This window comes from Leptonotus elevatus, chromosome 5, assembly GCF_054856555.1.
Source record: "Leptonotus elevatus isolate MCC_2025b chromosome 5, RoL_Lele_1.0, whole genome shotgun sequence".
Classification (NCBI taxonomy): domain Eukaryota; kingdom Metazoa; phylum Chordata; class Actinopteri; order Syngnathiformes; family Syngnathidae; genus Leptonotus; species Leptonotus elevatus.
In genome coordinates, this window is record NC_141243.1 from 28,124,888 (window position 1) to 28,137,199 (window position 12,312).

The window sequence follows — 12,312 nt, forward strand, 5'->3', positions numbered from 1 at the left end:
TAGTGCAGTCACAGAGAGTTAATGGAAAGCGTAGAAGAAGAATCAGCGAAAAAGAAAAACACTTTTCCCCCCTAACTTTATTGCAATCTATTTGGCTTGACTAGAAGATTCAAATACATGTGTACACACAAAATTATGCACTACAAGAATTCATGCGATTAAACTGTGATTAAATTAAATCCGCACATATTTTGGAAAACGAAAACAAAATGTAGTTCACATTGCAGACGATTCTACAGCGATGCTGAAAAAAAAAATTCTAAGAGGAGTTTTTCCATAATGGAAGTGGCTGCGATAAGTGAAGAAAAGCAAAGCCCCTCTCTCCGATGTGTGCAAATGAAGCGGCCACGTCCGGCAGTGTGTACAATCTACACACCGCAAACAATCTAGCGAGTAAAATTAGGCGAAACATTTGTTTTTTTCATTTTCTTTAATTTACCAGGCAAGAAACTCATTTAGATTAACAATCACTAATCCAAGAATGATCTGACCACAGGGTTACAAAGCCCCTTTGCTATTGGTGGTAACGTAGCATTGTTAATTAGGTGGCTCAGTCTGTCCTCAACCGGGTACCGTACATTTCAAGTTTTGTTTCTGAATTTCTGCCAAGATTATGCAGTGAGCTAGTCTGAACGGGGACTGTGGACAATTTTAGCTAGTCTGAATGTGGAGTGTGGACAAAACAACAAAAAGGAAAATAACGAGTGCTTTAAAGTCTTATCTCCAGATAAAAGGGGTGCATCTGGTTATTCTTTTAAGGCTTCATTGACTGATAATCTAAACCCAAAGCATTTACCTCTGAAACGAGGTCGTAGTGTTATTTAAAAACCCTTTATTGTAGATTGGAATGTACAGAGATAAATACATTACTAAATAACACAAATAACAATACTACCTTGAGTCAGAGGTGAGTGCTTTGGATTTAGTTTATCAGTCTGTTTATTCATCTTTCAAAATTTTCAACAACAACAAAATATATTAATAGCAAGCTGTTTTGTCACTTGTTGGAGATTGTAATTAAAATGTAGTAAGCCCAGGTTAATTGCGCCCCCCAAGCGTAGGATGGATGTATATATATATATATATATATATATATATATATATATTGAGAGAGAGAGAGAGAGAGAGAGAGGGGGTGGATGGATGGATGGGTGGATGGATGGATGGATGGATGGATGGATGGACGGACGGACGGACGGACGGACGGACGGACGGATGGATGGATGGATGGATGGATAGATAGATAGATAGATAGATAGATAGATAGATAGATAGATAGATAGATAGATAGATAGATAGATAGATAGATAGATAGATAGATAGATAGATAGATAGATAGATAGATAGATAGATAGATAGAAGAACATTTATTGCTAAATTGATGTTAATTGCTCTTTTACACTCTATTTAATTAGATTAGAATCATGTCTATGTGTGCAGGATAAAAAGAAATGGAATGGGCTAATGGTAGTTCTGCTTATTAACAGAGTCTACTGAGACGCTACATGAAGAGAGAGGCCCTTCAAGACATCACTCCTCTTCAACTCACAAAAATCGATGTGTTTGACAAGAATTTAAAGAAAAAAAGTAAAAGTGTAAAGAAGTGCCAACATGACATATTTCACTGACTTCTTATGTTCTCGTCCTTTGTTGTAGGGGATGCTATTGTGCAGGAGTTTGAGGCGTTCCTTTCGGTTGAGGCCAGAAATTAAGCTTTTCTTGCCTTCAAACCGTTTGAGAGACGCCTAGACACGTTCTTGTGCGAGCAGTTGAGTGGTCCCTATCCTGCTGCTTGCCTCAGTTGAAAGGGGATTTTCAGTCAACAAAGAGATCCTGACAGAAAACCTCCGAAAGGACTCGATTGTTGCCCAAAGGCTTATATGTGACTTTGTTGCGATGCATGGAGGTGTCACTCAGGTCCCCCTCACCAAGGAACTTATGGCATCTGTAGGTGCAGCCTGGTCAAAATACAGACTATTTCTGGATCACGAGCATGCCAGAAAAGACAAGGAAACCCAGGGACAGAAAAGAAAGCTGGCCGAGCAGGCTCTGGAGGACCTGAAGAAGAGGAAGATGAGTCTGGAGGTGGAGCTGCCAGTGAGGCAGATGTACTTGCTAAAGAGGTGGAGAGCAGAGCTGGCTAGAAGATGGCTCATCTGATTTCAAAGTCTAATGCCTTGAGAAGAACCCATAAAAAAAAAGTTGCTCAAGTGAAGGCCCTTGAAGCTGAGATCAGTGCTTAAGGGGAGGAACTCAGATATATGGTTGTATAGGTTATATGTATAACTAGATATGGCATTGCCATGTTGTCAAAATGACGTGATTGTTATGTACATTGTTCTGAGAATTGTAGTTAATCTCGGGTTGGTCATTGTCAATATTGTGTATGTTGTATGCTTTTGGTGCACTTTGACATGTTTGAAACCAATACAAGTTGACATGGTTTGAGAATCAAATGTGACCGTCTTTTTTTTGTTTTGTTTTTGCATGGAGGAGGGGTGTGGGTGGGGTGGGGGTGCTTTGGTCGGTCGTTAAGTTGGTCTAAAAAAATTCTCATAATGGTCTAAATAGGTCTAAAATTTCACTGAGTGATTTCTGCAAGAACCCTGCAACTAGTCAAATGGGTAATCAAATACTACAAACTGGGAACAAAATAATTCACACTCGACTCATTTTTTTAAGGGAAGTGTCTCAACCTGTTGCTTTGTCAGTCGTCTGAGCTTTTTCTATGCAGAACTGTGATTTTCTACTGTGTGCCTGTTTATTGAACGCACCTTGAGTCCACTTTTCCACGTTGCTTTTTCTTCTGCTTCTCCGCGAAAAACATTTGCTCTTGTTACAAAACGTTTCTAAACCTGAACATTTAAAACCACTAGTGTGTTCTTCATGTATTTATTGAAAACATGCGTAGGCAGTGCTGTCGCGTGGCTTCCACTCAATATGCGTGCGCTTTAAAAAAAAAAGTTTAAGTACTTTGGCACAACACCTTGTTAGTGTTAGAAAAACAAATCATTACAGTCGGGGTTCCTTTTAACGCTTAATTCACTGTTTAAACACCAGCGTACATGGACAAAGAGAGATTTATAATGAAGGTGGAAAGCCACAAAATTATATATGACATGGCACATCCTTTTTATAAGGACAACCTAAAAAAGGATGATGCATGGAACACCATAGCAGAAGCTATGGGAGTGGACGGTGAGTTCAATCAAAGGAAGTCCACCTCTCTTTCTGCTTCTCTGTTGAGCACAGACTTTCTGTGTGTTTGTCATTTTTAATGCCACATTATATATATATTAGGGCTGGGGAAAAAAGTAGACCAAGTGCATGCGTCTAAGTTATTATAATAATTAAAAAAACATATTTGAGGCACTTGTAAGTTGCCGGGAAGGAGGGAATTCTAATTATGTTTCACCCCTCAACAGATCTGTAGTCTCATGCGTGGTGGTATTGCTGAAAGGGGTGGAGTGAGAGTAGGTCACTGCATCATTGAGATCAACAGCCAAAGTGTGGTTGCCACACCCCATGAAAAAATTGTCCATCTCCTGACCACTGCTGTGGGAAAGGTGAGCTGCAAGTTCTATCAATGTTGTAAATGTTGGCAGTAATACTGCAAGCATATATTGTAAAGGCAGTCAAACGAATGTGCCATACTGTTGAACCTCTATGGTCACACAGGATCCATTCCAGAATGCCTATTGTTCAGGTTTTTAAATAAATGTTTGCAGTGTTTCACTGTTCAAACTGTCGTTGTCAAAAATCTTTCATTTAAAAAGGAACTAACCCCAAGACATCTAAACAGTTATATTTTAGATTTGTGTGCATATCACTTGTGCATATCTTCTTTATCGGTTGTGTTTATTTAAATCTAATAAGTATTCAGTCAAAAAAAAAAGTGCTTAAAACATTTTAAAACATCACAACTACTGGAGGCAACCATTTTAAATGTAGGTCATTACACTCGCACAGCAGGATTGTATTTGATTTAATCACATGTACAGTACAAAAGCTACATAATAGGGATTTATCGATGCATCGAAAATGTATTTAATATTGATGTAAATTATTTCAAATATGCATTGATGTAAGAAATAAAAGCATTGATTCATAACACCATGTTAACTGTTTGGCCTTGTGCAGTTTTTCATCGTTTCTAGCCGGACCCTTTTTGGGGATGGGCACATTTTGAATGGGACTCTAGACAAGTGGTGAGTTCGCTCCGGTATTGTTTGGTGGGTCTTTGTAGATGCCAATAAAAACTTGGTTAGAGCTTTCTAAGTAATCAATTTAATGTTTTAAGTTTTGTAAGCGGCTACTTGTTTACTTAACCCATTAAAACCTAAAGCACCTGCCAAAACATGCCTCTAAAACATATGGGTGACTTTAAAATCACCCCCGAAAACCTGGTTTCCCTGGAAATGTAACAATATTGGCAATGCCTACTAGATAATTGATATCTCAGCTCCTGAAGCAGATAGAAACATAATTCCAAAAACATTTCAGAGCTTACACATGTAACGTTCACACAAACCTAAGTTTACTATTATAAACATTCAATATATATATACATATATATATATATATGTTTTTAAATCAACAAACAACTGTGTCACATCTACAGTGTATATTTACCTTCAACACTGGAGTGCAGTTGTAATCACCTCCGGGGATTCAGTGGTAATTATTTGTCGTCCATAACATTACAAAGCCGTCAAAATTTTCAACATCCTCATTATCTATAAACATATTACTTAACAATATGTCACTGTCAACTGGTTACCATGGTTCTAAGTTCTTCCGCAGCATCATCAATCCCCGTCAATTATTTCATAACTTCCGCAAATCTGCGTCAGCCAAAAATGCTCGAATAAAATTCCAGGACATGCTACGAAGCCTACGTCACCCTCACATGTATATCCTGATGCATTTCATCAGCTAATAGACAGATAATCAAAACAAAACAAAAAGATAAAGGTAGAAGAGCGCTAGAGCGCTCCCGGCTCTAATGGCAAAACGCTCTAATGCGCTTCTGGCTATAATGGTTAAATGAGGCACTTTATCGTCTGTGGTCGCAATGAATTACACTGATGTAGTGTCTTATTAGTCCAGTAGAGGGCCTCATTGTTACACTTGTTGAACAGATATCTGTTTAGTCTTTGTCATTTGATTTTGATTTGTCTCAAACAACAGCAATAAAAACATAACAAAGGAATAGAAAAAAAGCACAATATAATAAGAGGCAAGTTTGAGAAGGGGCAGAAAGAAGCTAAATTTATCAAGTTAGCCCCCCTTTGCATAATTTAAAATCAGAATCCATAAAAACATTGGGGAGAGTGGGGTAAGTGCCAATTTTTACTTAAAGTGTCTTTGACGCAAGAGGATTACATGAATGCCTCCAACTAAAATATGTTCTAATAGTTTAGGATGTTGTGCATCCCTGGGAGCAATCACTTTGGATCTTCAATAAACTGTTTGAGAAATATAGCTTCAGAAAAAAAAAGTGGTTTTGTGGCACAACTTGCAACCAGTACGGCGTAGGTTGTGCCATTAGTCAGAATTCAGTGGGGTAAAGTGTGCCAATTATAATGGAAGTAAAAAAGATCATTTTGATCTCATAAATAATGCTATATAAAAGGAAGGCAAATTCAATACACAACTTTGATTTGCAGGTGGGAGAGGCGTTTGCTTCTTTCATTCTATGACATTTCCTGTTCAGCCTTTTTATCTTCTCTTTCTTTGTGAGCATTCTCCACCTCCATCTTCTCAGGTGTGTCAGTCACAATTCTTGTTGTCACTTTCTTTTTTTAACAAAACTGTTCTTTCTTTCTGTGCATTTTGGCAAGGGTAAAATAACTTCTGAAGATACATAACCCAAGTGAGCAGAACAACCAGATTTGTCTCTTGGTGAGTGCTTGGGATGGTAAGCCAATTTTTTATTTTCTTAACCCTATTTTCTTTTAATGGCCATCCTGCAGATTTGTATCTCCTTTCCAACCTGACGTATGGTCTTCCCCTCTTACATTTCTCTTTCCAATTCCTCAAGAGAAGTTGAAACCCTGTCTGTCTTCCTTTTGTATCTGGTGGCATAATGAATTTTGGTCAAAAATTAAGAACGGCACATACTTTTAGTGATCTAATGTAAGAATACAGTTTACAACAACAATAAAATACAATAAAGTAATATAGAGTAAATAATCATAATTTAGGGGAAGTTGTGCCAACGTAACCTTTGACACCTTTGTCCTTTGACACAAATTAACCCAAGCCCACCTATTTTGAAAAAAATGCACCCCTCAGCTGTTTTGAGTCAGCATCTTGCTAACCATATAGACTCATGATGTAACTTACTAAAGCAATAAAACATGTTTTCAAAGTTGTCTTTAATTGTTCAAACACAGCCATCAAAAAACCTTAACTCATTCAAACCCAAAAACGTTTTTAATAGGGATGTTTGATACCACTTTTTTTGGATAGAAATTGTACTTTGGAGGGCAAAAACATGTTTTTTGAATTTATATGTGCTTACCTCTGAAGCCATGTGTCTCCCTTTTGTACCGGAAGAGCGAAATGGATGTCCCTTCAAAAATATTTGGTCACATGACCAACTTTTTCTGAGGTTTTCTAAATAACAGGGGTGGAACTACTTGCCCCTTGGCACAAATTACCCCACTCTTCCCTACACAAGTATTTCAATACATTTTAGAAGATTAAAAGAAGTTTAAGGACAAACCTTCTTAAAAGAATCAACACAAATCCTCAACAATGCTCCTGGATTATCCTTCTTTATACTATCTGTCTCGCTGCACAAAGCTGAGAACATGTTGTGAGGGCAGAATTTAACCACAAAGCACTGATAACAAGACAAAAATGTAATTAGTCAAAATTATTAGTTCAATTTTGACGTTTTTTTTATTTTTATATATAAAGTAACAAAAAGTTCATGTTTGTAACACAAACAAAATGTAGATGTTAAAATAAAATTATTATTAATGTTATCAAATGAGACATTTTGTATCTAATCAAATCAAAAATTGGGCGGGGGTGGGGGGGGTGTTTAGTTTTGTTTTACCACAAACCAATCCGCGGATCGGGCGTGATCCGAACCGTGGGGCCTGATCCGAACCGACCACGGATCAATGATGATCCATTGCACCACTACTATTAACCATTGTCATATATGTGTTTCTCAGATCCACATGAAGACGATGCCTGCAGCCATGTACCGTCTGCTGACGGCCCAGGAGCAGCCAGTTTACATTTAAATAAATTGCCCATTTCTAACCTAACTTCTACTATCACTACTACTCTTACCAGCATACATCCTATAGTGCAGTGACTTACAAACTGTGTGCCGTGGAAAGTAATCTAATGTCAATTATTTGGGTGAAATATTATTGATATTATTTATGTTTTCAAGCAATTTTTCTGCTCAGATTGATTGCTGGAGGTTGTGTGGAAGTTCTGTGGCAAATCTCTTTCATGTTTTTTGGTATTGTCCCTATATGATCCATTCTGGCGTGACATTCCTGATTTATTGGCAAAGGTATTTAAGTGCAAAATTCAATTAGACTTTAAAACTATATCTTAATGATTTAAGACAACTCAAGTGGAGGGTAGGATAATTTTTTTTTATTGAGAATTTTGTTGTTAGCGTGTAAGAAGGCTTTGACTAAGAAATGGTTGAAGAGATATACCAACAATAAATGAATGAATTGATATAGTATATTGTATACAGTATATGTTATGGAGAGAGTTTCAGCTAGAATAAGATGTAAAATTGATATTTTCAATGAAATTGGGATGAAATGGACTATTTTTATTTTAGTTTCCGAAAAAATACCTGACTTTGTTTGATTCGGGTGATTTCATAGATTTCTTTTTTTGTTTTGTTCATTTTTGTTTGTTTTCGGTATTGTGGTTTTGTTTTTGTTGTTGCTGTGGTGCTCTTCTTTTTGCTTGATTGTTTTGGGGTTGTTGTTTGTGTAAAAATGGACAATCAATTGCTATTCCACTAGATGAAAGAAGTTACAACCTGTGTATCCACTTTTTGTGAATTGTTTTGCTTTGTGGTGTGCCGTGAGATTTTTTTCAGATGTGAAATAGGTGCATTGGCTCAATAAAGGTTGGGACTCACTGCTATAGTGTTTTGTTGGGACAACCATTTCCTGTCATCTTTCATCACTAAAATATATTAGCAGAGAGGGAATTCATACAAATTTTTGCAATTCCGTATGATGTTACAATGGGCACAAGCTTTCCCAGTAACACTGCATACGAGTTGGCCGATATACATAAATTAAAAAATGGCTACCAATGAAGATTAGAATGCAATATCTCAGTACAAGTTGGCACTAGATCCTTATGCAACACCATTTTTCCTCTCGTCTTTAGCGTGAGAAATCCATTTCTGAACTCATTTATCTATTAGAAGGTCATAGTCAAGGACAAAGGCTATTTCTGGTTTAGGTAGTCGTAATTATTGCTTTTAAAACATCTAGTCATTTAAAAGATCATATATTGACAATTGTTTTCTTATCACATCAGGTCTAACCCTTGTTGGAAATCAATTCTTTGATTTCTGCGTGTTCAAATAAAATTCAAAGTTGAAGTCTCGTGGAGAAGTTTTGCTAGCTTTATTTCAGAGTCTGAAAGACATCTCTAGAACCTGGCTCAAATAGCCCTGGTCCAAAAAGTGTAACCATCTCAAAGTACACGCATACATTTATACAAAAACAGTTCCCTCCCCCTTCATTGACAAAGAAGTACCTTTTGTCCCTACAGACATAGAGCAACCCATGTGACACTTTCTGCCAGCACCCATAAAACCCCACACAGAGTACAGCCTTTGAGGAAGAGATTGTGCCCCCCCTTTCATCTTGTCCTGTCAGCAGAGTGAAATACAATTAGGTTATCTTCCTTTAGCCCACAATAGATGTGAGTAAACAATTGGCCCCCAGCGCCTCCTGGCACCAGGGATTCACGGCAGACGGCCTTTTGGTCAGACACCTCTCATTTAGATTGAATCAGAAACCTTACTTTCCCAGGGAAGAGAACAAAGACTATAGATTAACTAACATATGGGGAACAGTTGTAACATATCTAACTAATCTATCAAAACACTTTGAAAAATATAAATTGAAACAGAAAAACAATGTTAATAATCTAACACCCTTTAGGCCCTATTTTCGTGCCCAGTGAAACTCTAGCGCAGTCTAACTGGATGGAGTCTTCTTTCTTTTGGTATTTTCCTATATTTTGCACAGGTAGTATTGGGCCTATATGTACTAAGATTTCTTGCTGTATTTATCTTAATTTTGCATCCTGAAGAAGATTCTGCCATGAATTTTCTTGTGCATGTTCTTTTATGAAGACTCGCCCCAAATGTACATTAGATGCTGAAAACGCGTTAAAAGCCATAGAAAGTTAGTATTGCCTCTCAAACTTAAACCAAATGCTTAGGACTCAAATTCCCTGCTGTATTTAGCTTAATTTTGCATCTTGAAGAAAATGTATCCATCCATACATTTACTACCGCTTATCCGGGGTTGGGTCGTGGAAGCAACAGCTTTTGGAGGGAAACTTCCCTCTCCCCAGGCACTTCAACCAGCTTCTCCGGTGGGATCCCAAGGTGCTCCAAGGCCAGTTGAAAGACATAAGGTGTAGCCCGTCCTCCGCCTCCGCCTCCCTGTCCCTTCTCCCTCGTCACCCTTCCTCCTCCTCTCCCCCTCTCTCTGCTGCCTCTTTCCCTTCTTGTCGTTTCCTTTTTTAATGCACCAGATACACTCACTGACATGCCTAGGAGGCGGGTGGATCGGAGCGTGGGGATATCATTTCCCTCTGCTCCTGTTCACCTGCTCCCAATTTTAATGCACCACACACACACACACACACACACACTTGTATACACACTGGGTGGGGTCACATTCAAGGTTTAGGGGTAGAGTTCGCCAGTCGGCGAGCTGGCTGGGGTCGTGGGGGGAGCTGGGGCTGTGGACCAGTGGGGTGTCTGGCGGGCCTGCAGTGCCCATCCTACTGCGTTGGGTTGGGGGCGCGGGCCGTGTTGGGGTGGGGGGCGCTCCTGCTCCTGGGTTTGCTCTCCGGCCGGTGGCCCCGGCGTGGGTCGTCCTTTGGCACTGCCGCAGCCTGGGGAACCCTGAGGTGTTGCGCTTGCTCTGTCCTGGCAGGGGTCGACGGCTCCCCTCTTTGGTGGAGATTTTCATGCATGCCAGATTCACCACACCAGCATCTATCGAAACTCAGACACAATCTGCTTCTTCCTCAGGTCATTGAATCGGTGGAGGCTGGTGTCTGTGGATCTCACTCTGCTTCGTCTGTCCTTCCTTCCTTTCCTCAGTCTCTCCTTTGGTCTCTTGAGGTCTCCCTGATTTGTTAGAATTTAGATGTTTCTGGGGTTGGTGAAGGACTCTGGTTGGTGGCCCGGTGGGTGGTGTCTGGTCGGTGCTGGATTTCACTTTCCTTTCTTTTCTTTGGTCCTTCCTTGGGTCTCCTGACGGCGGTGTTCGGTTTAGGTTAACGGTATGGGATTTTTTTAATAGGTTTTTGGTGAACTAATGAACACACACGCTCACACACACACCCGCACACACGCACTCACGCACATACACATACTCACCCACATACAAAATAATAAAAAGAAAAAAAGAAAAAGAGCAATGATGATGACATGTCAAATCGGTAAAATTACCGAACAATACTGACCTCTTAAAAAAAAAAAAAAAAAAGACAACACGCCGATTAGGGAGTTTCTCAAAAAGTATATATACAATGAAGAAATATAAAAGGAAAATAATTTTGGGGTTCACAATTCTAACTGAAAGTAGGCGAATTTATGCCGATGAAATTATGTGAAATATTCAACGTCAACACGCCGCTTCTGTCAGGACTCAGGAGTTTGCTTCGTAGCACAATTGTAAACACGTAACACCTGTGTAGAAGAGCGCCAAATTGTGGGCGTTGCAAAGGTTGCTTTTGTGCAGCCTTCGCTCAGGCCCCATCTCCATAGATACTAAGGCCAAACGTGAAGGCTGGATACGAGGGCCGCGTGACTTTGGACACAGCAAGCGGTCGAGTCGCACCGGAAGTGATGTCATGCGACCGATGAATTGGCCTTTGGAGGACCCAGCCTTGTGAATTAGGACAAACCTATAGTCTCTCCAGCGTGTCCTGGGTCGTCCCCGGCCTTCTGCCGGTGGGACATGCCCGTAACACCTCTCCAGGGAGGCGTCCAGGAGGCATTCGAACCAGATGCCCGAGCCACCTCAATTGGCTCCTCTCAATGTGGAGAAGTAGCGGCTCGACTCTGAGTTTCTCTCGGATGACCGAGCTCCTTAACCTATCTCTAAGGGAGAGCCCGGACACCCTGCGGAAGAAACTCATTTTGGCCGCTTGTATCCGGGATCTTGTTCTTTCTGTCACGACCCACAGCTCGTGACCATAGGTGAGGGTAGGAACGTAGATTGACCGGTAAATCGAGACCTTCTCCTGAAGAAAATTCTACCATGAATTTTATTTCTATTTCTATTTATTTATATTCATTATGAAAATTTTCAAATAATCATCCCAAGTGTACATTAGATGCTGATAAAGCATTTAAAGTCAATTGCTAGGGACTCAAATTTCTTGCTGTATTTAGCTTCATTTTGATTTATTTTGATGCCTCTAGACCTTTTGATTTGCTTTTCTGAATTAGTCTATTACTAATTTGTGCTTCTTTTTTTTATTCCAGTAGAATTTCCAGCAACTGGAATCAGTTAGACGTACGTTTGAATGGAATAAATGAAAATAAATAATTTATTTTGGGTAAAAAGAAAAATAATTTTAATGGTGGCTATTCATCCTATTAAAGAAATAGGGAGATTATTCCAGCGCTGCAGGTCACTGCGGTGGCTATCCAATAGTGGAGTAAAGTTTAAATTAGTTAATTCAGTTAATTTAGGTGAGATTTGAGTCTTTTAAATTACCCGTAGGAAAAGCGCAGTGTGGATCCTGGCTTGGACTTGGGTTTCATGAATTTTCTTTAATTAGGAGTAGTGTTGATTTTGTCCAGATAGAATAATCTGATAAATGTAAGAATTTAGTTATTAAAGGATCTTTGTGCAGTTTGTCACTTTTTTAATCACAACTGCCACCTCTGGCCCAAAGCACCTTTAAGTTAAATACTTCTCCTCACGAGATAGCAGGTTCTTCTAAAGTAATATATCATCGGCATATAGATTGATTTTGTGTTCTGTGACCCCGGAGTGAATTCCTTGGATCCTAATATCCTGGCGTATAGCTAATGCAAGCGGTTCA

At 39.3% G+C, this 12,312-nt stretch overlaps 1 protein-coding gene across 1 annotated transcript in view; it reads left to right on the forward strand.

Annotated features, from left to right (window-relative positions):
- The window catches only part of LOC147174831 (amyloid-beta A4 precursor protein-binding family A member 1-like), a 115,017-nt gene extending 107,684 nt beyond the window's left edge, over window positions 1-7,333 (forward strand). The window contains exons 10-11 of the mRNA XM_086076151.1: window positions 3,426-3,566; window positions 7,191-7,333. Of these exons, the coding sequence (XP_085932277.1) occupies window positions 3,426-3,566; window positions 7,191-7,262 (213 nt within the window). The 3' untranslated portion in view covers window positions 7,263-7,333. The remainder of the gene's footprint in view (window positions 1-3,425; window positions 3,567-7,190) is intronic.
- The last annotated feature ends 4,979 nt before the right edge of the window (window positions 7,334-12,312 follow it).